Here is a 26094-nt window from a genome sequence, read left to right as displayed (position 1 = left end):
CCCCCGCCACCGCCCGCCCTTGATGTCTTCCAGGCAGACACGTGGGGAGCAGAGGAGGGAAGGATGTCTCCAGGCCGGGGAGTGCGTCGCAGGCTCTTTGCTCTGTCCCGTGCCTCCCAAACCAGCGTCCCAGGGCCTACATCCTCCGTCCGGGGTCGCCAGGGAGAGCGCCCCTGTGCCGAATGAGGGGGAGACAGAGAGGCTGGCACAGCCTCAGGGCGGGGTGGAGAGGACGTGGGCGCAGGTCGGGAAAGAAGCAGAAACACATAAAACGGTCACCGCAGCAGAGTTCTGCTTCTCCAGGCAGATCCTGTCTCTCCCCGTGATGTGATCCGATTCCAGAACAAGCCAGCCTGGCTCAGAATAGCCTGGCTCAGAACTTGGGGGTGGGGGGGTGGGAGGGGAGCATCCAGGAACGCCGAGGTAGCTATCGGGCTGTGAGGCAGGGCCAAGGGACTGGCTTAGGAAGAACTTGGGGGTGTGGCTCCGTGGTTGAGCATCGACTTAGGAACCGGAAGGTCGCTGGTTTGATTCCCGGTCAGGGCACATGCCTGGGTTTCAGGCTCCATCCCCAGTAGGGGGTGTGCAGGATGGATGGATGGATGTTTCTCTCTCATCATTGATGTTTCTTTCTCTCTCCCTCTCCCTTCCTCTCTGAAATCAATAAGAAAATGTTTTGCCGAAACCGGTTTGGCTCAGTGGATAGAGCGTCGGCCTGCGGACTGAAGGGTCCCGGGTTCGATTCCGGTCAAGGGCATGTGCCTTGGTTGCGGGCACATCCCCAGTGGGGGGTGTGCAGGAGGCAGCTGATCGATGTTTCTAGCTCTCTATCCCTCTCCCTTCCTCTCTGTAAAATTATCAATAAAATATATTTTTAAAAAAATGTTTTAAAAAAGAAAGAACTGTGTATAAGAGGGAGGAAAAGGCTCTCCTATGGAGGAATGAGACTGAGAAGTCAGTGCTCACGTCCACCTGGATCTGACCAGGGCCACAGACCACCCCTGTCCAAAGATGCTCATGTGTACAGACATGTGCACACAGGACCTCCTCACTCTGCTTTGGGGGTTCACAGATTTCCCCAAACCATCTGTGGCCCCCGTCCCCAGGTGGAGGCCCTGGTCCAAGGCGTGTCTCAGGGCGGCCACGGGCGAGACGCCATCCCTCCCTGCTGGCCGCTGGTGGCCCTGAGCTCCCGGAATCCCACCACCCTGTCACCAGGCAACTTGGGGTTCCCAACCCTTCTGGTCCTGGGCTCCCAGCCGCCCCACAACGCGGTGGACTTCCAGGCACTCCGAGTGGCCACCCCAGTCCCGCCTGGGCCAGCTCCCCGGGGGCCGGGGGAGGAGGCAGCTGGCTCTCCCCGCCCGCCCGCCCGCCCGCCCGCCCGCCGGGCACACACACAGTTAATGCTCGGCGGCTGCTGTTTGGATAAGGCGCACTGGGAGCCTTGGAGCCGCTCACATCTGGCTGGGCTCCGCTCCTTACGCGTCGGTCCCGCTCGCTGCCCCGGCTCTTCCTTCACTTTCGAGAAACCCGTTTCCGCTTCTGGCCGAGAGACCTCGGAGCCCAGGAGATCGAGGTGCTGGGGCCGGCCGCTGCCTGCACCGCCTCCCCCTTTCCACGCCTTCTCCCCCGAGGACTTTTTCCTTCTTCCCCGCGCGCTCCTCGGACAAGTCTGTTCTTCCCCCGACCTGGCCTGGGGCAGGCTCGCTGCCGGGAGATGCTCTAAGAGGCGGTGCTGGGAGAGCGGAGGCCGCGGAGGACGCCGGCCGGAGGTAGGTGGCGGGGCGGGACGTGGCCGGGGGACCAGCGCTGTCCGGCTCCTTTAGCGGCTTCAGCGGGGGAGCCTGGGCGGACGGGCAGCCGCCTTCGCTGCCAGGCGGGCCAGGAGCCCAGTGGGAGGGGCCCTGGTGGCAGTTGTGGCAAAGCAGCAGAAAGACTGGGAGCTGCGGGGGGGGGGGGGGGGGACGGGGGGAGGTCCGAGCCTGGGTCCTGCAGGGAGGGGCTGGGCTCTGTGGCCCGTGGATGCTGCCAGGAGTGGGGGACCTCTCCCTGTGTTTTGTGGGGTGTTCCTCTTGCTTCTTTCTTCTCTGGCCATTTTCGGAGGGTGTGAAAGGGAAAGGAATGGTACCCAAGTCTCCCCTCTGCTCCTGCGGGGAGCCCCCCTCCCCGATACCGCCTGGACCACCTGACAGCAGGTCTGTCCCGCCTGCCCGTGGCCACTGGGACGCCACCCCGGACAGGAAGTGCTGACCTGAGCCGTGGGGTTCCCGGAAGGGCTCCGGCCTGGATGGGAGAAGGCATGTGCCTTTTCCAGGGACCCTCTGGGCTGCGGCCCGGGCTGCTAGGAGTGGCCGGGGCTGGGCTGAGTCCCTGCCCTGCCCTTGGCCGCTGGGTGCGTGGCCTCTGGGTGCTTCCGGGTATGGCCAGGCTGCAGGTACGCTTCCCACCGTCCTGGCCCGCACCGTGTCCGCCTGGGCTCACCATGCCGGTTCCTGGGCAGCCCAGTGTCTCCCGTGGACGCCCCCCCATGCCGGGCACTCGCAGCCCTCCTGACCCACTGGGGGGGGGGGGCAGGGAGCCGCCTCGCTGGGGGCTGTTTTGGTCTTTTTTGTCACGTAGTTTCTGAGAATGGAGGCCGCCGGGCCCACTTGGAGCTTTGAAAATAAGGAGTGGCCCTGGCCGGTGTGGCTCAATGGTCAGAGCGTCGGCCCATGCGCGGATGGGTCTCGGGTTCGATTCCGGTCAAGGGCAGGTACCTTGGTTGCAGGTTCTCTCCCCGGCCCCTGGTCGGGCGCGTGTGGGAGGCCACCAGCCAGTGTGTCTCTGTCTCTCTCACATGGATGTTCCTCTCTCTCTCTCTCTCTCTCTCTCTCTCTCTCTCTCTCCCTCCCTCCCTTCTACTCTCTCTGAAAAGCAATGGAAAGAATATCCTCAGGTGAGAATTAACAAAACAAAAAAAAAGCAGAAAAGGCAGAGAGTCCTGAGGAACGGAATTGCCTCCCCTGCCTGCGGGGTTCCGGGTCCCTGGGGGCTGTGAGGCCCTCCGAGGCGGCAGGGCCTGCTTTTTCTAGGGCCAGAGAGCGCGTCCGGCCAGGCCCCAGGCCCCAAACCGAGGCCCTGCCTGCTGGGCGCCAAGGGGACAGGCCCCGGGGCCAGGAAGCCCCATCTTCCCAGGCCTCCTGTCCCTGTGCCCGGAGGGGCGGGAGGACACGCAGGTGGAGGGGAGCCTGGGGTCAGAAGGGGCCTCGTCCTCGCCCCTTTCTCCTCCCCTCCTCCCTCTTGACCTGGGAGCTGAGGGGGAGGGAGGAGCTCCAACCACCGTCACAGCAATAAAAATAGGCGGCCCGGATGTGTGTGCATGTGCGTGCGTGTGCGTGTGTGCGCGTGCGTGTGCATGTGTGCGCGCGTGCGTGTGTGCATGTGTGCGCATGCGTGTGCATGTGTGCGCGCGTGTGTGCGCGCGCGCGTGTGTGCGCATGCGTGTGCATGTGTGTGCGTGTGTGTATGTGTGTGCGCGTGCGTGTGTGTGCATGTGTGTGTATATGTGTGTGTGCGTCTGTGTTTCTCACACAAGCAGGCCCAGAGCAAAATTCCCAGCAATCCCATCCATGGCACGTTCGGCCTCGAAGCTCCGAGAGGCTCACCCCTTGCCCGGAGGCAGGGGACCCGGACAGGCCTCAAGCCTGCCGCCCTGTGCCCAGAGAAGGCGTGGGATTGGCTGGAGGATGCCCAGCCCCCCCAGCTCAGGCTGGAACCCCGAGCTTCTCAGCTCCCAATTTCCACGTCCCAGCTGCCCCCAGAGACAGCCCCTGGGGCACAGGGAAGGCCGCCTGCTTCCCAGGGACCCTGGCCTCGCCTCCTGCTCTGCCTCCCGCTCTCCCCCCTCCTCCTCCTCCCGCCTCGTCTCTAGAGAGGCCGAGGGAAGTGCCCGTACACGGCATATGCCCGGGAGACCGCGAAGCTCCGTGCAGGCTGCTGCCGCCCCTCTGGGCACCGTGAGCAGGCGGCCAGGGCACCCCACAGGTGGGCGCGGCCAGGCGACGTGGCGGGGCGGTCCCAGGCTCCTCCCCCCGGGACGGCCCCTCCCTGTTCAGGGAGCAGCACGGCACGGCACGGCACGGGGATTTTCTTGGAATATGCTGCTTTCTGTTGTTCTTGCTGGTGCCTCTCGCCCTCCCCTAGCCACCAGCTGTAATTAGCATGACTCACAAACCAAATATTTTGGCCTTGAACGTCACCCATCAAAGCAAAGATGCAAAGAATTTGGTAGATAGAGCGGTGCTGCTGGCGCCCTCCGGGGACTCTGAGGCTCACTGCACGGTTCCTTCGGGGACTGGGGGCCAGTGCGGGTCCCTGTGCCCGGCCTGGGTCCCCAGCCCAGCCGACTGCCCCAGGCAGAGCCTCCTCTCCCTGCCCGAGACCCAGAGATATTTAATTTGGGGGCTGGCCTTCGGCAGCGATTCATCTCGGTGCCTAGGGACCCTGTGGGCTGTGGGGTATTATTTTTGTCCTGTTTTTACCTGGGGAACTCTGCCCTCTGCCTTCTCTCTCTCTCTCTTTAAAAATCTCTTTATTGGTTTCAGAGAGGAAGGGAGAGGGAGAGAGAGAGAGAAACATCCATGATGAGAGAGAATCATGGACCGGCTGCCTCCTGCATGCCCCACACTGGGGATCGAGCCCACAGCCCAGGCATGTGCCCTGACCGGGAATCGAACCGTGACCTCCTGGTTCCTAGGTCGACGCTCCACCCCTGAGCCACATTGGCCGGGTGACCTCTGCCTTCTCTTAAGGTCAAGTGAGACCAGGCAGCTCCCTGGACAAGATCTTGGGCACCTCCCAGCCTCAGGCAGCGCCAGAAGTCTCTGCCAGGACCCGTCACAGCCTGTACGGCAGGGGGCGGGGGGAGGAGGGGGCGTGGTGGAGCAGCCCCAGGAGCTGGTCCCATAAGGCCAGGGTTCGGGACCCTCAGGAGCCTGCCCGGGTCCGTGCCGGGTCCCTGGCCTGGCAGGGCCAGTCTGCACACCGGAACCACAGTCACCGAGGCCGGGCACATTGGGGTTCCCCTCTCCCCGAGGCCACGGCCAAGCCTCTGTGACCTCTGACACTCACCCCCTGGCCTCCCGGGACAGGCTCAGGCTGTCACAGCAGCGGGGGCTCATGGCCCCTTTGGGGACATCTGTATCTCCGGGTCCAACGGAGAGATGCCCGTGAAATGGGAGGCGCGAGTGGCCCTCAGCATCCGGGGCAGGCACCACGCTCGCTTCCCAGAGCTGGGCTCCGAGGGGGTCAGTGTGGGCAGGGCTACGGGAGGCCCCCACTGCCCCCCATGGGTGCGCCTCGCCGGCCCTGGAGGCCCCTGAGCCAGCCCTCCTCCGCTGGGCACGGGACTGGCACAGCCGCCTGGGCATCTGCCCGTCCAGGAGGCTGCAGGGACGGCCGCGGGCCAGGCTGCCCTGGTGTCTGACCGACGCTGGCTCCCTGGCTCCCTGGCTCCCTGGCTCCTTGGCTCCCTGGCTCCCTGGCTCCCTGGCTCCCTGGCTCCCTGGCTCCCTGGCTCCTTGGCTCCCTGGCTCCCTGGCTCCCTGGCTCCCTGGCTCCTTGGCTCCCTGGCTCCCTGGCTCCCTGGCTCCCTGGCTCCCTGGCTCCCTGGCTCCCTGGCTCCCTGGCTCCTTGGCTCCCTGGCTCCCTGGCTCCCTGGCTCCCTGGCTCCGTGGCTCCCTGGCTCCCTGGCTCCCTGGCTCCCTGGCTCCCTGGCTCCCTGGCTCCTGCAGGAATTTTCCTTGAGATGAAGCCGCACAGGAGGCTGCGGGCAGGGGCAGGGCAATGAGGCAGCCGGCAGGGCGGGGCGGGGCGGGGCAGGGGTGGGGGGGTGGGTCAGGGGGGGAGGGGCATCAGGAAATCCAGGTCCCCGGTGGCTGCTGCCATTGGTAATGCCCGACCCTTTCCCTCGGGGGGCACCCCCGCCCGCAGTGTGGCCATGGGCTTGCCGCCCTCTGCCCTGGGCACCGGGAAGGAAGGGCCTCTCCTGGGAACCCCCGACCCTGGGGCTCCGGGGCTGGTCTTCGGGGTGGGGCCTGGGAGGTGCTTGCCAACACTCAGGCCGTGCCCCCTGGGAAGGGACAAGTGGGTGCTGGGGAGAGTGGGTGGATCGGGGGCCGGGGGGGTTTCTGTGGGGCTCCTGGGGCTTCAGACATCGGGACTCCCCTCCCTCTGGAGGTACAGTTATGAGACGGGGTGAGGAGACTGGGAATGGCACCTGTGGGGGGGCCGGGCCAGGCTGGGCAGTTGGGGGCGTGGGCTAGAGGCCGATGCCCGCCCCCAACTGTCCGCTCCAGCTCTGTCGTCTCCTGCTCCCGTCCCCTGTGAGGGGTCCCCAGGTCAATCCCAGGCCCCGCTGCAATGGGCTCTGGCCACCGGAGGATGCTGGGGGCTGGACGGAACCGTCGCGGCCTCACAGGACCCGGTCTGCCTGTCCTCCTCCCTCTGCCAACGCGGGCTTCTGTCCACCCTGCACGCGGCCCGGCAGAGGGCAGGCACTCCGCCATCTGCTGAATGAATGAATGAATGAATGAACGAAGGCAAGGGCCCGGCGGGTGGCGGGCTCCTCGGCGCCGAACGTGCAGCTGCTGTTCCAGGTGGAGCCACGCAGTCTCCGCCGCTGGACGCCCGGCCGCGGGCGCTGGGGACCGTAGGCGGTGGGATGAGCCGGCCCTACCTCCATCCTTCCGGAACCCCTCAGGGTGAAGGGTCAGACATCCCTGGGGCTCACCTGAGCCCCCGCCCCTCCCCACTGTGGGGCCTGGGGTGAGGGGCTCACGGGAGAAACCGAAGTGGGCGACACTGCGTGTGAAAACGCAGCCCCGAGCCCCACCTCAGCCCCTTGTCGGCTGAATCGTGGCTCCGGGGCTGCCGGCCCCTGACGGTGGGCGCAGGGCCGGGCCCGTGGCGCCGTCCCGTGGCCGCGGGCAGCTCCGCAGGAGCAGGTGCCGCTGCTGCCACCCCCCTCGGGTCCGGTTAGTGTCCGTCCGGCCCGACCCGTGTCCACAGCCCCAGGGCGTCTGCTGCCCCGGAGCCCGCCCCCTGCCTGGCACCCCCTCGCCAAACACTCGGGAGAGACGGTGCCCACGCGGCCCGCTCGCGCCCCGAATTTGCCTGGGGACCCGGAGCTCCTCCTCCATCCTGCTGTTCTGAGCCTGGAGGCGAATTCCCCGGAGCCTGCAAGCCCCGGGGTGGGGCCTGTTTGTCGCTTCTCCGAGCGGAAAACAGCGGGGACTTAATGGGGAAAAGCTGTGCCTGGTGCAGGGCCCAGGCCCGGGAGGAGCCCACGGCACATCCGACTGCAGCGCCCAGAGGTGCCGGCTGCCAGCAGCCAGGTGGGTGGCCTCCGGGTCCTGTGTATGCATGTATGTGTGCATGTATGTGTGTACGTGTGTGCATGTGTGTGTATGTATGTGCGCGCATGTGTGTCTGCAGCCCGTGCTTTCACTCATCGCCACGTGTGACTGCCTCTCCGGGTCCCTAAACAGCCATCTGTCTGCAGAGGCCGCCGAGGGGGCTGCGGGGAGGGTGGGCCCCCTCCCGGCATCATTTACTTGTTTATTGAGGTGCGTGTCCTGGTTCGCAGCTACCCCCCGCGCCCCGCCATGCCGCACCAGCCGGGGACATGGTGTAATTAGCCTGTTCATCGGGAGACGGGGGTTGGTGGCCGTGGCTCACGGGGGCGTGGGCTGTGCTCTTGGTGAAGCACCCGTTTTTCTGAGAGCAGAGGGGGCGTGTTTGAAGAAAAGTCGGCCAGGTGGCCGCACCAGGATTCCGTGTCCCTGGACACTTAGTCCTGTGCCCTGCGTCACTCGCCCCCACCCCCCTCCCCACCCGTTCAGCCACCCGGCCCTGAGGGAGGCCGCAGCCAAATGGGTGGGCTCCCTAGTCCCCTGGGATGACGGTTCGAGGAGCACCCGGTCCGAGGGGCTGGGCGAGGAAGCCACGTTCACAGACAGCCTGTACTGGAGGCCTTCCCGGAGGAGGTGGCATTGGGCTGGAGTCTGAGGAGCGCCTTGATGGAGGAGGCGGGGGAGGAAGAGACACCGGGGGTGGGGAGGGGGAGGACCTGAGACTGGTGTGGGGACTTCGAGTGGCTCCAGGTGGCCCGAGCGAGGGACACAGGTGCCGGGGGGCCGGCAGGGCCAGAGGTGAGGCGGGAGCTGGGAGTTAGACGGGCCCTTTATTTCCACGTGACTCCTTGGAAGCCGAGGGCGGGTGCAGCTCTGCAGCTGTGACGCTGCCCCTGGTGAGTGGTCAGAGACTCGAGGTGGGGAGGCGGCGAAGAGCTGAGAGAGGTGGCGACAGAGGCCGAGCGGGGAGAGGACGGAGACCTTCTGGAGCATGGGGACGGGTCAGAGGTGGCGGGGGCACGAGAGGCCGGGTCTGCATGGCTCCCCGATCTCTGGCCTGGGCCCCGTGCCGTTGGCACCGTCTTCCACCGTCTGAAAGCCGCAGGGGCAGCAGGTGCGGTGGGCGCTGGGGGCCGGGGTCTACAACGGGGCCGGGGTCTACAACGGGGCCGGGAGATGTTCAGAAGGTGGTCGGGGACCTGGTTCCGGCCCAGAGCTGCCAGCAGAACTTTCTGCAGAGCGAACCCCGCCCCCCCCACCCCCACACTGGCGTCCACTCTGTGCTCCGTCTTTGTTTGTTTGTTTGTTTTGACTAAGGGAGCAGCCGGGGCTTGTGCTACTGTTTGGAGAGCACAGACCAGGCCGGGTGGGGACCACCGCCACCGCCACCGCGTGGGAAGTGACAGGCAACGGGTGTTTGCGGGGAGGCGCCGAGGGCCTGGGGCACAGCGGGAGAGCCACGTCTCTAAGGGGGCGAGGGCGGTGCTGGGCAGGAGGGGCCGTGGCCATCGCTGGCAGCCACTCCGCGCCCGCGGCCGATGGAGGCGGGACGGCTGGGCGGGAGGGACGTCGCGCTGTCAGCCGGAGCAGCGGGGCCGGGCCGGGCCGGGGGCTGACTGGGTGCTGAGCTCAATCCTCGTCTTGCCCGGCAGCCGGCGGGCATGGCTCAGGGCTGTCTCTGCCGGGCTCCCTTGAGGCGGCTGTAAAGCGCGAAGGTGATGTCCAGGCCCCAGAAACGCAAAGACGGTCGCACTGCCGTGGGAGGATGGGGTGGTGGGCGCGGGCACAGACCCGGTCCTTCCTCCCCGTGGGGCTCGAGGCAGGCTCCCGAGGGTGTGGGCTGCGGGGCGGCACCGGGGCCAGCCACCTGCAGGCGGCTCAGGACGCAGCACCAGCTCCTGTCTCCCCGGCTCCTGTCCCCCCGGCTCCTGTCCCCCCGGCTCCTGTCCCCCCGGCTCCTCTCTCCCGGCTCCTGTCCCCCCGGCTCCTGTCCCCCCGGCTCCTCTCTCCCGGCTCCTATCCCCCCGGCTCCTGTCCCCCCGGCTCCTGTCCCCCCCGGCTCCTGTCCCCCCCGGCTCCTGTGCGCCCGGCTCCTGTCCCCCGGCTCCTGTCCCCCCGGCTCCTGTCCCCCGGCTCCTGTCCCCCCGGCTCCTGTCCCCCCGGCTCCTATCCCCCCGGCTCCTATCCCCCCGGCTCCTGTCCCCCGGCTCCTGTCCCCCCGGCTCCTGTCCCCCCGGCTCCTGTCCCCCGGCTCCTGTCCCCCCGGCTCCTGTCCCCCGGCTCCTGTCCCCCCGGCTCCTGTCCCCCCGGCTCCTGTCCCCCCGGCTCCTGTCCCCCGGCTCCTGTCCCCCCGGCTCCTATCCCCCCGGCTCCTGTCCCCCCGGCTCCTGTCCCCCCGGCTCCTGTCCCCCCAGCTCCTGTCCCCCGGCTCCTGTCCCCCGGCTCCTATCCCCCCGGCTCCTGTCCCCCGGCTCCTCTCCCCCCGGCTCCTGTCCCCCGGCTCCTGTCCCTCCGGCTCCTGTCCCCCGGCTCCTATCCCCCCAGCTCCTGTCCCCCCGGCTCCTGTCCCCCGGCTCCTATCCCCCCGGCTCCTGTCCCCCGGCTCCTGTCCCCCCGGCTCCTGTCCCCCCGGCTCCTGTCCCCCCAGCTCCTGTCCCCCGGCTCCTGTCCCCCCGGCTCCTATCCCCCCGGCTCCTGTCCCCCGGCTCCTGTCCCCCCGGCTCCTGTCCCCCCAGCTCCTGTCCCCCGGCTCCTGTCCCCCGGCTCCTATCCCCCCGGCTCCTGTCCCCCGGCTCCTCTCCCCCCGGCTCCTGTCCCCCGGCTCCTGTCCCCCCGGCTCCTGTCCCCCGGCTCCTGTCCCCCCGGCTCCTGTCCCCCGGCTCCTGTCCCCCCGGCTCCTGTCCCCCGGCTCCTCTCCCCCGGCTCCTGTCCCCCGGCTCCTATCCCCCCGGCTCCTGTCCCCCCGGCTCCTGTCCCCCGGCTCCTATCCCCCCGGCTCCTGTCCCCCCGGCTCCTGTCCCCCCGGCTCCTGTCCCCCGGCTCCTGTCCCCCCGGCTCCTGTCCCCCGGCTCCTGTCCCCCCGGCTCCTGTCCCCCCAGCTCCTGTCCCCCGGCTCCTATCCCCCCGGCTCCTGTCCCCCCAGCTCCTGTCCCCCGGCTCCTATCCCCCCGGCTCCTGTCCCCCCGGCTCCTGTCCCCCGGCTCCTGTCCCCCCGGCTCCTGTCCCCCCAGCTCCTGTCCCCCGGCTCCTATCCCCCCGGCTCCTGTCCCCCCAGCTCCTGTCCCCCGGCTCCTATCCCCCCGGCTCCTGTCCCCCCAGCTCCTGTCCCCCGGCTCCTATCCCCCCGGCTCCTGTCCCCCCAGCTCCTGTCCCCCCGGCTCCTGTCCCCCCGGCTCCTGTCCTCCCGGCTCCTGTCTCCCCGGCTCCTCTCCCCGGGCTCTCCAAGCAGCGGCCAGCACCGCCCAGACCACAGCCGCGAGGTCAGCTGAGGACAGGGCCGTCAAGGAAACCTTTGTTTGCGCTGGGCCGGGAGGGGGGTGCTGGGCCGGGAGGGGGGTGCTGGGCCGGGAGGGGGGTGCTGGGCCGGGAGTGGGGTGCTGGGCCGGGAGGGGGGTGCTGGGCCGGGCTGGCAGGTGCCCCCGGAGGCCTGAGCTGGCAGCCCCCGCGGCCCCCAGGGGCAGGGCCTGGGCGGTAAAGTCGGCTGCGTCCGCTCTCTGCCCCAGGTGAGCCGTTCCTGGCCGGGAGTCGCCCCAGGAGAGGATGGAGATGATTTAGGGTGCGGGGGTCGGGGGTCGGGGGTCGGGGGTCGTGGCCCCTCTTTCCTTCGCTGTTTTGTTCCCAGCGGAGCCGCTCCCAGTCTCTCCTTATCCCAGAAAGCCCGGCTCACCCCTGGCCCGGGTCCGGGGAAAACAAACAGCCCTCAGAAGCGAACGCTCCCCCGAGCCCCGAGAGCCGCTTCTTGGAAAGGGAGGTTCAGTGTGTGGGGAAACCCCGTCTCTCCGGAAAGCACCGCTCACCTCCCGGTGACCTGAGCCCCCACGCCCCCACCCTCCCACCCTCCCACCTCCGCTTCCTCTACATGACTGGGGGGCACGGGAGAGGGTCCGGGACCCGCTGGGGCTGCCGGGCCCAGGAGGGACAATGAGCTACGAGATGGGCGTGGGAGGTAGGGACCCCATCGTCCACGAGCTGACGTCTCCCTGCCCCCTCCTGCCGGGGCCCGAGTGTGGTCAGTGGACGGCGCGTGTGAGGACCGGCTTCTGGAGAGAAAACCCCCATGGTCATCGGGGCCAGAGGGACACCCCAACACGACGCCTTCTCCCTCCCGGGCACCCCGGGGCCTGAATCCAGGAGACCTCCTGCAGCACCCCGAGAGCTCGGGGCGCCGGTGTCGGCAGAGGATTCGGCGGAGGTCACGGCAGCGAGGGGCAGGGGCGGGGGCAGCTGTGGGCGGCGAGGCCTGTGCACACGAGGCTGATGGGAGGGATGCTGAGCTGAACTGCTCCTGACCCAGAAGACACGAGGTGTGGGTGGGGGTCCCAGCGGACAAGCGTCCTTGGGAGATGCAGGTAGAATTTGGGGCGATGTCCAGGCCCTCTCAGAGCCAGGCAGAGACACTGGTCTTGGCTGGATTGAGGTCTGGGGCACAGCCAGGCCTCCCGGAAAGCCTCGGATGGGGGCAGTGGGGGGACGTGAGAGACCCTCAGGGATGTCAGAGGGGGCTGGTGGCTGATGCGATTGGGGTGCAGGACAGGCAGGAGTCTACGTGACTCCACATTTCCAGCTGCTCTTGTTTTGAGGCCTCCTTCCCGCCCCGCCGGCTGCACTGCGCCAGAACACCGCTCAGGGGCGCTCTCTGCCGCGCCGCCCGCCCGCCCGACGTGGTGGCTCCCGAGAGCTTGGGACGTGGCTAGCATGACCCCGGAACTGAACTTTGAATTCTGTTTCCATGTCATTCACTTGCCATGAAACAGCACCCGCGTCGGGCAGCACCGGCCTCGATGCCACCCACTCGCCATTTCCATTCCACGCGTGCCGCCTGCCTGGCGCTGTCCTCGGCCCGCCTGTCCCCCTTTGAGACCGCGATCCCTGGGAGTCTGTGGTAGACCCCTGTCCCCCGGCCCTTCCCCAGGGCTGTGCAGGCCGCACTCAGCACACCGCGCCCGCGGCCTTCCTGCTGGGGCTCTCGCTACGCGGTCAGCTGGCTCCTTTGCTAGACGGCTGACCCCGAGGTCCCTGCTGATCCCGAGGTCCCTGCTGACCCCGAGGTCCCTGCTGATCCCAGGTCCCTGCTGATCCCGAGGTCCCTGCTGATCCCAGGTCCCTGCTGATCCCGAGGTCCCTGCTGATCCCAGGTCCCTGCTGATCCCGAGGTCCCTGCTGATCCCGAGGTCCCTGCTGATCCCAGGTCCCTGCTGATCCCGAGGTCCCTGCTGATCCCGAGGTCCCTGCTGATCCCGAGGTCCCTGCTGATCCCAGGTCCCTGCTGATCCCGAGGTCCCTGCTGATCCCGAGGTCCCTGCTGATCCCGAGGTCCCTGCTGATCCCAGGTCCCTGCTGATCCCGAGGTCCCTGCTGATCCCAGGTCCCTGCTGACCCCGAGGTCCCTGCTGACCCCGAGGTCCCTGCTGACCCGGAGCAGCTGGCGCCCGTGGCTGAGGAAGTGGGAGTGCCATGTTCACCAAACATTCTGTCCCAGGCGCTGGGCTGGGTGTGGTTCCAACATGTGGTGCTGAGCACCCCCCACCCCCGAAAGGGGAGGTGACTGTCAGTCTCGGGGTGACAACACGGAGGTGGGCGGGGCCAAAGGAGCCGGGCGGTTTTAACCAGAAGAAAGCTCGGTCGGGACCGTGAGCATCACCTCCTCAAAGGGTGCACCCAGCCCTGGCCGGTGTGGCCCAGTGGATAGAGCGTCGGCCTGCAGACCAAAGGGTCCCGGGTTCGATTCCGGTCAAGGGCACGTCCCTCGGTTTCAGGCTCCTCCTGGGGTTGGGCCCTGGTCGGGGCGCGTGCAGGAGGCAACCCGTCGATGGGTTTCTCTCCCATCGATGTTTCTCTCTGTCTCTCCCGCTCTCCCACTCGCCCTAAACATCAGTGGGAAAACACCCCTGGGTGAGGATGAAAAAAAAAAGGGGGTGCACCCAGGCCCACGAAGGACTGAGAAGGTAGATTGTGAACGAGGAGGAGGTGACTGCAGTCTCCCGCCTCCTCTAGACCCTGCGGCTGGCCCCCCTCCGCCCGCCCTCCTGCTGGGGGGGGTTGTTCCTCCTCGGGGGCCCCTGAGCTGGGGGCCACGGAGAAGGGGGAGGAGCTGCGGGTCCGTCCGAGGGGCGAGGCGGAAGGAAAGGGCGTTCCTGGGGTGCCCTGGAACCTGGCAAATGGACTTCTTCCCAGGGTTCGGGGGAGGCGAGGCCAGAACTGAGTCATGCTGGGCGTGACCCCAGATGCTGAAGCCACGCGGGGCCAGTCTCCCGGGAGCCGCTTCCCCGCCCCGCCCCGCCCCGCCCTGCCCCGCCGAGCCGGCACATTCTGGGAGCCACCTTCCCGGGGGGCAGGCCTGTCCCTTGGGGGGGGGTCAACAGCCGACTGGTTCCAGGTCGGGCCGCCCGTGACTAAGGGAACAGAGGCGGTGCCATGCGGACCCCGCGGCGCGACGGTTCTGAAGATGTTTCTGGAGGAGGGAGGCTTCCAGAGCGGAGCCCCTGATGCCCTCACCGTCCGCCCGGCGCCCCGACTCTCTGCTGGGCTGTCACACACTCCCACCGACGCCGACACCCCGAGCCAACCGCAGCTGGCCCCACCTCCTCCGCTCGGGGCACAGAAAGATGCCCGGCCAGCTGGTGTGGCGGAGCATCGCCCCGGGGACCAAAGAGGTCCAGGTTCGGGTCCTGAGCAGCGCACAGGCCTGGGTTGCGGGCTCGATCCCCGGGAGAGGGCGTGCAGGCAGGAGGCAGCCAATCAGTGTGTCTCTCTCATTGATGTTTCTATCTCTCTCCCTTCCTCTCTATCTGACAAGCAATAAAAACATATTAGGAAGGAAGGAAGGAAGGAAGGAAGGAAGGAAGGAAGGAAGGAACCGATGGTGGAGCCCTGATTCTCAGTGGGGCGGGGGTTTGCCCCCGGGGACACGTGGTGAACAAGGGGGGCGTGTTTTGGGTGTCCCAGCTGGGGGTGGGGTGCCGAGGGCCCCTAGGGGTGGAATCCAGAGATGCTGCTCAACCTCCCACTCGCCTAGGACGTTCCCCCCAACAAAGAGGGCTGAGGAGCCCGGGACAGAGGAGCTTCTGCTGTTTTCCTGCCGCTCCAAAAATGAATGATTTTGGATTTCCTCCCCGCCCCGCCCGCCTGCCTGCCCCGCCCCCCCCCCACCCCAACAAAACACAAGTTTAAAGAAAGGAAAACCTCTTTCCTTTCAAGGGATGCAAGCTTGGCATTTATAAGGGGGAAAAAAAAGTGATTATTAAGGCGACAGGGAGCACAGGAAATACGGAGACAGGGAGATGCGGAGAATTCAACTGGACGGACGCCTGTTTGATAGCAGTCAGGTCAGGCTGGTCCCGAGGAACACGGGGAGGCCCCGGCCGGAGAGGTCCGTGCGCAGTCAGCCGCAGGCCGAGCAGAAGCGCAGCTGAGAGGGCGAGAGACAGACGTGAGGCGACAGACGGCAGAGCAGACGTGAGGAGGAGGAGGAGGGCAGGACTCTGCCAGCGGCCGTGGGGGAGGCGTCAGGAGGGACAGGAGGCACCGAGTCAGGGCTTGAGGGCAGGTAAGATTCTGATGGGTCAGGAGGGCGTCCAGACCCCTTCCCCCGGCGCTTAAAAATCAGGTGATCTTAGGCTAACCGGCTCATCTTTGTCTCTCTTTCTTTCTTAAATATATTTTTAAATGTATTTTATTGATTTTTTTACAGAGAGGAAGGGAGAGGGATAGAGAGCTAGAAACATCGATGAGAGAGAAACATCAATCAGCTGCCTCCTGCACACCTCCCACTGGGGATGTGCCCGCAACCAAGGTACATGCCCCTGACCGGAGTTGAACCCGGGACCCTTCAGTCCGCAGGCTGACGCTCTATCCACTGAGCCAAACCAGTTTCGGCTCTTAAAATATATTTTTATTGATTTCAGAGAGGAAAGGAGGAGAGATAGAAACGTCAGTGATGACAGAGAATCACTGCCCACTACTAGGGATTGAGCCCGAAACCCGGGCACGTGTCCTAACCGGGAATCGAACCGTGACCTCCTGGTTCATAGAGGTCAACGCTCAACCACTGAGCCAATCAGCTGGGCTGGACAGCGGGATTTGAATGTGCACTTTATAAATTACACTGTCTTTGGCAGTGGAAGGAGGGTGCCAGGATTCGGGGGCGGGGGGCTGGGCCAAGCCGTCTGGGTCATGGGAAGGTTTCTGGGCCTGATGCTTGGCTGGTAGGGGACTTGGAGGTGGGGGCCCGGCGGACGCCCATCGGTGGGGGGGGGTCCTGCGGAGGTGTGGGTGGCGGGGAGAAGGGGGTTCCTGGGGGCGGCCTTTCTGGATCTGAGCCTTGTCACATCTGCCTTTTCTGTCCCAGGCTCTGTGCCTCCCCCAGGCCCCCTTGGCTTGGTACGGGGTCTCTCCAGAGGCCCCCTCCCACAGGCCGGCCCAGTGCCGGGGTCACGCCCTGGACCCCACCAGGCCTCCGTGCTGTGGGGGTGAGGAGCCCGAGGCTCGGGCGAGTGACAGCACCTTCCCCGGGGCAGACAGGCACCGACATAAGAAACCGCCTCAGTGTTCCCCCAAAGTCAGAGGAAGAAGAAAAGCTTGGACGCAGGGAGCTTGTCTCCCCGCCACCCCCCGCTCCCCGCTGGTCCCACCCTGAGGTGGCCGGCTCCTGTTCCCACGGCCGCTTCCTCGCTGGGCGGCCGAGTCGGCGGCACTCGGGCCACAGGTCCTCGGAGTTAAGCTGTGAGCCCAGATGGGTGCTGCGCACAGGCAGCGGGAGACACCCTGACCGAGCCCCGTGGGGGCTGTGCCTATTGTGAGGCCGAGCACCACCCCTTCGTGGGCTCACTGGGGACCCCAGGGGACAGCTCTTCCTGGAAGGGCTGGCCGCGCTTTGCCGAGAGCCCCCGGAGAACGGGAGCCAGAGACGCGGGGTTGGCCTCCATGGAGACAGCCGCCCACTTGCGGGCGTCGGGCGGGGCCTGGGCCGGAGCCCCTCTCCCAATTAGATGCTCCAGGACGCTTGCTGGTGGCGCCCCCTGGTGGCCACAGAGCGACGTGCAGCCACCTCCTGCTCACGTGGTTCGGGGTGCAGGCTGAGGCAGAGGCACAGCAGTGACCCCGTTCCTCCCTGGGTGGGGTTTGCGCATCGGGCTCATTGGGCCGATAAATGTCCCTCCGCGGGCCCAGCGGCTGCAGGGCCCTTCCTGGGCGGCTTGTGGGCTCGGGCAGCTGGGAGCTCCCAGGGGTGAGCTGTGTGAACATGGATTCTGGGAGGGCACGTGGGAGGACTTGTGAGTGTGCTGAGTGTGAGTGTGAGTGTGAGTGTGTGAGTGTGAGTGTGCTGAGTGTGTGTGTGAGTGTGAGTGTGCTGAGTGTGAGTGTGAGAGTGCTGAGTGTGAGTGTGCTGAGTGTGAGTGTGAGTGTGCTGAGTGTGTGAGTGTGCTGAGTGTGAGTGTGCTGAGTGTGAGTGTGAATGTGCTGAGTGAGTGTGAGTGTGCTGAGTGTGAGTGTGAGTGTGAGTGTGCTGAGTGTGAGTGTGCTGAGTGAGTGTGCTGAGTGTGAGTGTGAGTGTGAGTGTGCTGAGTGTGAGTGTGAGTGTGCTGAGTGTGTGAGTGTGCTGAGTGTGTGAGTGGGCTGAGTGTGAGTGTCAGTGTGCTGAGTGTGTCAGTGTGCTGAGTGTGAGTGTGAGTGTGCTGAGTGTGAGTGTGAGTGTGAGTGTGCTGAGTGTGAGTGTGAGTGTGCTGAGTGTGAGTGTGCTGAGTGTGAGTGTGAGTGTGAGTGTGCTGAGTGTGAGTGTGAGTGTGCTGAGTGTGAGTGTGCTGAGTGTGAGTGTGAGTGTGCTGAGTGTGAGTGTGAGTGTGCTGAGTGTGAGTGTGCTGAGTGTGAGTGTGCTGAGTGTGAGTGTGAGTGTGAGTGTGCTGAGTGTGAGTGTGCTGAGTGTGTGTGTGCTGAGTGTGTGAGTGGGCTGAGTGTGAGTGTCAGTGTGCTGAGTGTGTCAGTGTGCTGAGTGTGAGTGTGCTGAGTGTGAGTGTGAGTGTGAGTGTGCTGAGTGTGAGTGTCAGTGTGTTGAGTGTGAGTGTGCTGAGTGTGTGCGACTGTAACAGGGTGTGAGTGTGCATGTAGAAGTAGACCGAGGTGTGTCAAGTGTGTGCACGTGTGTGAACATATAAGTGTGTGCTTGTGAGTCTGTGAGAGTGTGCTTATGTGTGTGAGTGAAAACTGAGGGTTGTGCATGTGTGTGTTGCATGTGTGACTGTGTGAGCACGTGTGTGTTGGCTGTGTGAATGTGAGACTGTGTGTGTGTGTGTGTATGTGTGTGTGAGACAGCGTGTGTGACAGTGTGAGATAGTGTGTGTGGGGGAGACGGCATGTGTGACAGTGTGTGTAAGTGAGATAGTGTGTATGAGACAGCGTGTGTGACAGTGTGTGTGTGAGACAGTGTGTGTGTGTATGAGACAGCATGTGTGACAGTGTGTATGAGTGAGATAGTGTGTGTGTGGGAAACAGCTTGTGTGTGACAGTGTGTGGGAGCAGCGTGTGTATGTATGAGACAGCGTGTGTGACAGTGTGTATGAGTGAGATAGTGTGTGTGTGGGAAACAGCTTGTGTGTGACAGTGTGTGGGAGCAGCGTGTGTATGTATGAGACAGCGTGTGTGACAGTGTGTATGAGTGAGATAGTGTGTGTGTGGGAAACAGCTTGTGTGTGACAGTGTGTGGGAGCAGCGTGTGTATGTATGAGACAGCGTGTGTGACAGTGTGTATGAGTGAGATAGGGTGTGTGTGTGGGAAACAGCTTGTGTGTGACAGTGTGTGTGGGAGACAGGGTATATGTGGGAGACAGCGTGTGTATGAGACAGCGTGTGTGACAGTGTGTGTGACAGTGTGTGTGGGAGACAGCGTGTGTATGTATGAAACAGTGTGTGTAACAGTGTGTGTGACAGCGTGTGTGTGTGACAGTGTGTGTGGGAGACAGCGTGTGTGTGGGAGACAGTGTGTGTGTGACAGTGTGTGTGTGTGACAGTGTGTGTGTGTGACAGTGTGTGTGGGAGACAGTGTGTGTGTGTGACAGTGTGTGTGGGAGACAGTGTGTGTGTGTGACAGTGTGTGTGGGAGACAGCGTGTGTGTGGCCGTCCTCCCAGCTGGAGCTGTGGACACTGCTGAGTGTCCTGGGTCAGGGAACACTTGCCCCGTGGCTGCTTCTCTGCAGAACCGCCAACCGCATCCTTCCGGTGTGTCTCCCCGGCAGGGCGCTGCGGGACCATGGGCCCCCGTGGACCCGGACGCATGGTGGCGTGCTGCCTGCTGCTGGCCTTTGCCTGGGGCCCGGTGCTGGGCCGCGTGCCACCCGGCCAAGAGGAACAGCAGGAGCAGGAGGGGCCTGAGGAGCCGCTGCTGGACCATGACCATGCAGAGAGGTGAGGGTGCAGGTGAGGGTGAGGGTGAGGGTGAGGGTGAGGGTGCGGGTGAGGGTGAGGGTGCGGGTGAGGGTGAGGGTACAGGTGCGGGTGCGGGTGAGGGTGAGGGTGAGGGTGCGGGTGAGGGTGAGGGTGAGGGTGAGGGTGAGGGTGCGGGTGAGGGTGCGGGTGATGGTGAGGGTGAGGGTGAGGGTGCGGGTGAGGGTGCGGGTGCGGGTGAGGGTGTAGGAGCTCTGGTTGGCCGGGCCTGAGCCTGGGGTCCCCCCCCAGGGGCCTGTTCCCCTCTTGATGCGAAGGAGCTTAGGAGGCTGAGGAGCCGCCCTCGGGGAAGGTGGCCTGGAGGACAGAGGAGCCATTTCTCCTCTCAGTGACCCGCAGCTCATCTGGAGCTGAGAGCAGGGACCAGCCTCATTGCACCCCCAGACGGATGCGGCCCTGCGCGGGGGGTGGGGGTGTTGCAGCCTCAGCTTTTACTAAGGAGCACAGCCAACCCCAACCCGGCCTCGGGTCTCTCGTCCTCCTTCGCCCTTTGGTCTGCTGGGTCCGAGGGAGTGGGCGCTGGACGATGCCGGACCAGAGCCGGTCCCCGCGACCCTGGCCACCGGGTTAAGCTGAGGCTGGGGGAGGCTGGGGGAGGCTGGGGGAGGCTGGGGGAGGATGGGGGAGGATGGGAGAGGAGGGGGGAGGATGGGGGAGGATGGGGGAGGATGGGGGAGGATCGCTGACGCGGAAACAGAAGCGGTGGCTTTCCCGGAGAAGTTAAGAAACTTCCCAATGGCCTTGTTCCCGCACTTGACCTTCAGTGACGCAGGCGGCAGGCTCTTTGGGGTGTGCTGCAGGAATGCACGGAATGTGCAGGGTTTCTCAGGAAACTGTCATTGTCAACGGGCCGTCCTGACACCCAGGTGACAGCCGGCTCTGGTGTGTTCACGAATTTGAGCCCTGGCTTCAGCTTCTTCAGAGAACAGTGGGACTTCGGGGGGGGGGGGGGTTGGGCAAAGGAGACCCTCCCCCACCCTCCTCCTCCTCCCTGCTTTTCATCCCACAAACATTGACTGAGTGGCCATCTCCTAGGCACCGGGGCAGACGCACCCAGGGCACAGTCCCTGGCCTCCGGGGACTCTCAGGGTGTGGGGGGCAGACATGCATGACCAGTGCAGAGCCTGGGGCTCACAGTGCCAGGGTGGGGTCCTGGGGAGACTCAGCTGAGGGGTGGCTGTGCCTGGGAGGGAGGGAGGGAGCCTCCGGGTGCAGGAGCAGGGGCAGCCAGCCCGCAGCTAGGACGGTGCGTGCGAAGGCAGGGCTCAGCGGCACTGGGTTTGGGGCAGAGAGCTGGGGGCTGGAGGGCGAGGTTGGGAGGAGAGGTGAGTCTGGTGGGGAAGGGTCTGCCCTGAACTTCCCCTACAGGGAGTCATGGAGAGATTTAGGTTTGACTGAGTCCTAGAAAGAGATTGAGGTGAACTGGCCTGGGGGTGGGGGTGGGGGTGGGGTGGGGGCGGAATTCTAGGGGAGACGTTACAAGGTGATGGTCCACCAGAGATGAGGAGGGCCAGGGCCCCAGTTCTGAGGGCACCTGGGGGGGGGGGTGGCCGACTCCTGAGACCTCGGTGACCCTGGGAAGGTAGTGGCGAGGCCAGAGAAGTATTTAGAACGGTAGGGAGGGGGGACCTTTTTCCTGCCAAGGGCCATTTGGATATTGATAACATCATTTGTGGGCCATACAGAATTATCCACTTAAAGATTAGCCCGTTATATTCAGTCAAACATTTCATTAACTCACCCCTAACGCCTTGGCAGGGCCAGACCCAGTACTTTCTCGGGACCTTAGAGCAGGGGTCCTCAAACTTTTTAAATAGGGGGCCAGTTCCCTGTCCCTCAGACCGTTGGAGAGCCGGACTATAGTTTTTAAAAAAAACTATGAACAAATTCCTATGCGCACTGCGGGCCCGGGACGCGTCGGCTGCTAAGCAGGACAGGCAGCGGCACCCGGCGGGCCGGATCCATGTCCTCGGCGGGCTGCATGTGGCCCGCGGGCCGGAGTTTGAGGACGCCTGCCTTAGAGGGTCCCCGGGCCCGACGTTCCCCACCCTGGTCTAGAATGAGGTGAGCGTTGCCTCCGGGGTGACCGATGATGCTAGGAAGGGGGTGTGGGAAGAAGCGGTTCTAGGGACGGCCACCAGCTTCACACACATCCCTTGGGGGCTTGTTGAGTCTCTGGATGGAGAGTCCTGGCAAGAGTCGTGGGTGGCTGAGCTCAGGGCCTCTCTTCCAGTTTCCTGGGTATTCTGGGGTGTGGAGGCAGGAGTGGGGGTACGTAAGGAGCTGGCCACCGAGAGGGACCACGTCACCTCCAGGAGGGTCCTGTCCCGTCCCCAGAGCCTGGGTGCGGAAATGAGAGTGCAGTGCCTCACATCGCCACACGGTGGCAGCACGGGGCCGTCACCATCCACTCAGCCAGGAGCCAGGTCTTCCAATGTCAGGCTGTACTCCCGCATCTCCAGCTCCGGTGGCTCAATGGGACCCCGAGGATCTAGCCGGACCCTCTCACTCACAGTGAGTCGGCTTAGACGCTAGAGCATCTTCTAGAAGCACAGATGCATGAAGGGGACGGCCCGTCCCGGCATCGTCACGGGCGCCCCAAGGCCTGGTCCTCCCAGCAGCCTCCCTCCTGCAAAGCCTCCGATGATCGCTGCTTTTGTCATTACTGTTTCTATCGCTATTTTTTTCTGTTCATCCTCACCCGAGGATACTTTCTCATTGGTTTTTAGAGAGAGTGGAAGGGAGAGGGGGAGAGACAGGGAGAGAGAAATATGGATGTGAGAGAGACACATCAATTGGTTGCCTCCCCCAGGCACCAGGCGTCCTCAAACGACGGCCCGCGGGCCACACGCGGCCCGCCGAGGACATGGATCCGGCCCGCCGGGTGCCGCTGCCTGTCCTGCTTAGCAGCCGACGCGTCCCGGGCCCGCAGTGCGCATAGGAATTTGTTCATAGTTTTTTTTAAACTATAGTCCGGCCCTCCAACTGTCTGAGGGACAGCGAACTGGCCCCCTGTTTAAAAAGTTTGAGGACCTCTGCCATGCACCCTGACCAGGGCCAGGGATCGAGCCTGCAACCAAGGCACGTGCCCCTGACCGGAATGGAACCTGGGACCCTTCCGTCCGCAGGCCAACGCTCTAACCACTGAGCAACACCGGTCAGGGTCCATCACTATTAACTGCTGTCCACAGAGGGCAGGGGGCTCTCCCCCAAATCTCACTGCAGGCCCCGTGGGTCTGTGCTGAGGGAAGGCTGACGGGGCCCCGCGTGTCCGTGTGAGCGAGGGGGCTAGTGAGGGACGCCGGGCCCTGGCAGAGGAGGGGTTCCGGCCCCCACGGCTCATGGCTGTCACTGTGACCTGTGGTGTCCTTCCTCCCTCAGGGCCGAAGACAAGCATGGCAGGTACAGCCCCCGGCAGGGCGAGGAGCCCCCGGCCTCCCGGTGCTATCGCTGCTGCGACCCCGGCGCCCCCCTGTACCCCACTGTCCCGGTGCCACAGATCAACATCACCATCCTGAAAGGTCGGGGGCTGCAGAGCTGGGCGAAGGGGCTGTCCCCCGGGGGCGGGGGCTGCTCTTTCCAGACGGGGGTGCGGGGCCAGGAGGGCTCCCTCGGGGCACGGAGCGCAGGCGGCTGTCCTGGGGGAGGAGAGGAGGTGCCGTTTTGGGGGGGCTCCTGGCCCCTTTCCCAGAGGAGGGACGGGACTGCCCCACCCGCGTTCACACGCTGGGCCTCGGGGGTCCCTGTTTTGGGGCTTGGAGCTCCCCCGCCCTCCATCCAGCCATCTGCGTGCCCGGGGGCTGCACCCAGCGGCTCACCCTGCAAATTGGTGCCGGGAAGACGCGAGGCTGGGCCGGGCCCTGCGCCCCCTGGACGCGGCGCCTCTGCCTTGGGGCAAACCCATGCGCTCCTTCCCGTTGTGGGGGGCTTCCCAGCAGGGACCCCGAGGCGGCCTCTGGGTGGACACAGCCCCGCCCTGGGCTCTGCCTGACACCACGTGTCTTTCTGTCGCTTTCAGGGGAGAAGGGCGACCGGGGCTACCGGGGCCTGCAGGGGAAATACGGCAAACCGGGCGCCGCGGGCGTCCGCGGCCACGCGGGCCCCAAGGGGCAGAAGGGCTCCATGGGTGCCCCGGGCGACCGGTGCAAGAGCCACTACGCGGCCTTCTCGGTGGGCAGGAAGAAGCCGCTGCACAGCAACGACTACTACCAGACGGTCATCTTCGACACGGAGTTCGTGAACCTGTACGGCCACTTCAACATGTTCACGGGCAGGTTCTACTGCTACGTGCCGGGCGTCTACTTCTTCAGCCTCAACGTGCACACGTGGAACCAGAAGGAGACGTACCTGCACGTCATGCGCAACGCGGAGGAGGTGGTGATCCTGTACGCGCAGGTCAGCGACCGCAGCATCATGCAGAGCCAGAGCCTGATGCTGGCGCTGCGCGAGCAGGACGAGGTGTGGGTGCGCCTCTTCAAGGGCGAGCGCGAGAACGCCATCTTCAGCGACGAGTTCGACACCTACATCACCTTCACCGGCTACCTGGTCAAGGCCGCGGCCGAGCCCTAGCGCCGCCCCGCGGCTCCCCGCTCCCGCCCCGCGCCGACCCCCCCGCGGCCCAGCACCAGGCCGCCTGCCTCCCTCCGTCAGCTCCTGCCCGCTCTGGGTCACCGGGTCCCCACGTCCCCCCGCTTTGGCGTTCGACACGAGGCCCTGCACGGGAAACGGGGGGGGGGGGGGGGGGAGGGTAGGCAAACAACCGTGGGGGCCCAGGCCTTGCTGTCTCCGGAGGTAAAATCACAGGGCAGGCGCGTGTGAGACTGGCCAGCGCCCCCCGCTGTGGACGTATCCTTAAGTGACCCCCAGTCCTCCCTCCTCCTGTAGCTCCGAATAATCATGCAAATTTTGAAAGCTGAGCCGAGGCGAGCCCAGGAGCCACAGGGAGAGGAGGGTGGCGGCTGCCTTCCCACAGCCCTGCCGCCCCCGGGGGGCCCCTGTTCTCTCGAGGTTGCGGGAGACGCCTTTCAACAGGAGAAGAAAGGGGGCCGCAACCGGCTCAATTCGTTAGGCCACGCAGCCGCCTCCCGGGGACATCCCAGTGGCCCTGCCCCAGGGTTCAGGGGTCTTTCTGAGCCACCACAGCGAGGGGGGCCGGGCTGGGGAAGCAAATGTCAGCTTCGCAGAGGGACAGCCCAGCCCTGGCCGTGGGCTCTGTGCTGGGGATGCAGCTTGCTCGCTGTCACCCATGGGCCCCGGACCCACAGATGTTTCTCTGAGGAGCAGAGCTCAGGACCCCCAACGCAGAGCGGCGCAGCCTGGCCCGGCCCTGCTCCACTCCCCCAGCCCTCCAGCCCCGGGCGCCCCCATGCCCGTCCGGGGGTCCCCTTCTGACCCTCCTCGCAGACACGCTGCCAGGCGCAGCAGGCCTCTGATCGGCAGCAGCCCTGGCGGTGAGACACTTCCCTACGAAACCCGCTCCCCGTCTCAGGTCGGAGCAGGAGGAGCTGGGAGGGCTCAGGCCCCTGCCTGTCTCGGGGCTTCCCGGGGGAAAGGCATGTCCCACCCACTGGGGTCAGACGCCCTCTGGGTGGCTGTGGGGCTGCTGCCTGGATCGGTGCTCTGGCCTGCGGCCGACTGTGGCCAGGCAGCCGTCCCCGCTCCGTGAATGCCCGGGGCCGGCCACTCCGACCTGCCGGCCCTCAGCCCCCCCCGGGAGTCTTCCCTTCACCATCCGGGGCCCACGCGTCCCCCCTGAAGGAGTTCTGCTGGTCAGACGCCCGACTCCGTGCCTCCACGGCGTGCCCCGAGCAGGGTGCCCCCGGGCAGGGTGCCCCTGAGCAGGGTGCCCCCGGGCAGGGTGCCCCCGGGCAGGGTGCCTGCCGCCGCTTCCCGCTGCCCCGACGCTCTTTCAGAAAACATTAAACTTGGCATCGTGTGTTTCAGCAGCGCGGCCTCCTTCGTGTGGTCACTGAACCTCCCATCGTCCCCCCTGAGCCCCCCACCGCCTGTGGGAGGCCTGGGGCCCTCGGGTGGGTGCCTGGGGACGTGGGAGCCCAGTGGGCACTGGCTGGGTCCCGAACCGCCTCTTGCCTCAGGGGACGCAGCCTGTGGGATGCAGGTGGGACTGGGACCCCTGCATCTGGTTCCTGGATTGCCATGGCAGGAGCCTGATGGCTTCCAACAACAGAGACAGTTCTCCCCGGTCCTGGAGTCCAAGAGTCCAAAGTTACGGTGTGGGCAGGTCTGTGGGGGGTCCTCCCTGCCCTTCCAGGTTCCGTCACTGCCGTCTCCGCCCTGTCTGTCTGCACACAGCCTTCTTCCCGGGTCTCTTACACCTCCCTCCCCGCTCCCTCACGGACACTGGTCCCTGCACGTGGGGCCCAGCCAGGTCCAGGACGGCCTCCTCTCGAACCCTCCAGCCCATGATATCCGCAAAGCCCGCAGCTCCAGAGGAGTCACACGCACACGCACGGGGCGAGGACTGGGCTTATCTCTCCGGGGGGACACATCACCTCACTGGCACCACAGGCTCGCCCCCCGCCCCCCACACCCCCACAGCCCACAGCCCCTTGCCGCCAAGTGGCCGAGAGCCGATGTTGCTTCTCCTTGGTGCTTGCCAGCCGGGTGCTCAGCCAGGGCCTGACCCGGCTGCCGGCGGGCAGCTCCGAGGCCGCCCGCTCCTTCTGGGCCGCATGCTGGCCAACGGCGGCTGTCCTTCCTTCGCCGGGTCCTGGGGGAGCTGTGTGGGCGCTCAGCCTTGGGCTGGGGCCAGACCCGGGCAGACACTGCCATCCGGCTTCCTGCAGACAAAGAGCAGGTCCCGTCCCCCTCCTCCCCCCGCCCCCCGCAGTGAGGCCATGGGGCAGAGGCTCCCTCTCCACGCGCTGGGAGCTGGGCCGGGCATCACTCCCAAAGGGGGGCTGAGAGGACGGGTCAGCGTCACCCAGGTGCCCACCGTGAGCCCTCCCTCCTGGGACAGTCCCACGGAGCGTGGACCCCTGACCCAACACCGAACACGCCCGCTCGGGAGAGGAGGCCGTGTTT

General features: G+C 65.6%; 1 protein-coding gene across 5 annotated transcripts; it reads left to right on the top strand.

Moving 5' to 3' along the window:
• The first annotated feature begins 1458 nt into the window (after positions 1-1458).
• Positions 1459-24994, top strand: C1QTNF1 (C1q and TNF related 1). Of its 5 annotated transcripts, none has more exons than XM_080678724.1 (4): positions 1459-1775; positions 18843-19011; positions 22432-22571; positions 23069-24994. In XM_080678724.1, exons 2-4 carry the CDS (start codon positions 18857-18859, stop codon positions 23617-23619), a joined length of 846 nt encoding a protein of 281 aa, XP_080534850.1. In that variant the 5' UTR covers positions 1459-1775; positions 18843-18856; the 3' UTR covers positions 23620-24994. The 5 variants fall into 5 exon arrangements, with proteins under 5 accessions (XP_080534850.1, XP_080534852.1, XP_080534854.1 ...); XM_080678726.1 differs by lacking the exon at positions 1459-1775 and adding an exon at positions 7283-7376; XM_080678728.1 differs by lacking the exon at positions 1459-1775 and adding an exon at positions 8310-8508.
• Positions 24995-26094: the final 1100 nt, after the last annotated feature.

The sequence above is a fragment of the Plecotus auritus genome, assembly GCF_963455305.1.
Source record: "Plecotus auritus genome assembly, chromosome: 7".
Classification (NCBI taxonomy): domain Eukaryota; kingdom Metazoa; phylum Chordata; class Mammalia; order Chiroptera; family Vespertilionidae; genus Plecotus; species Plecotus auritus.
This window is presented reverse-complemented; position numbering and strand designations above follow the sequence as displayed.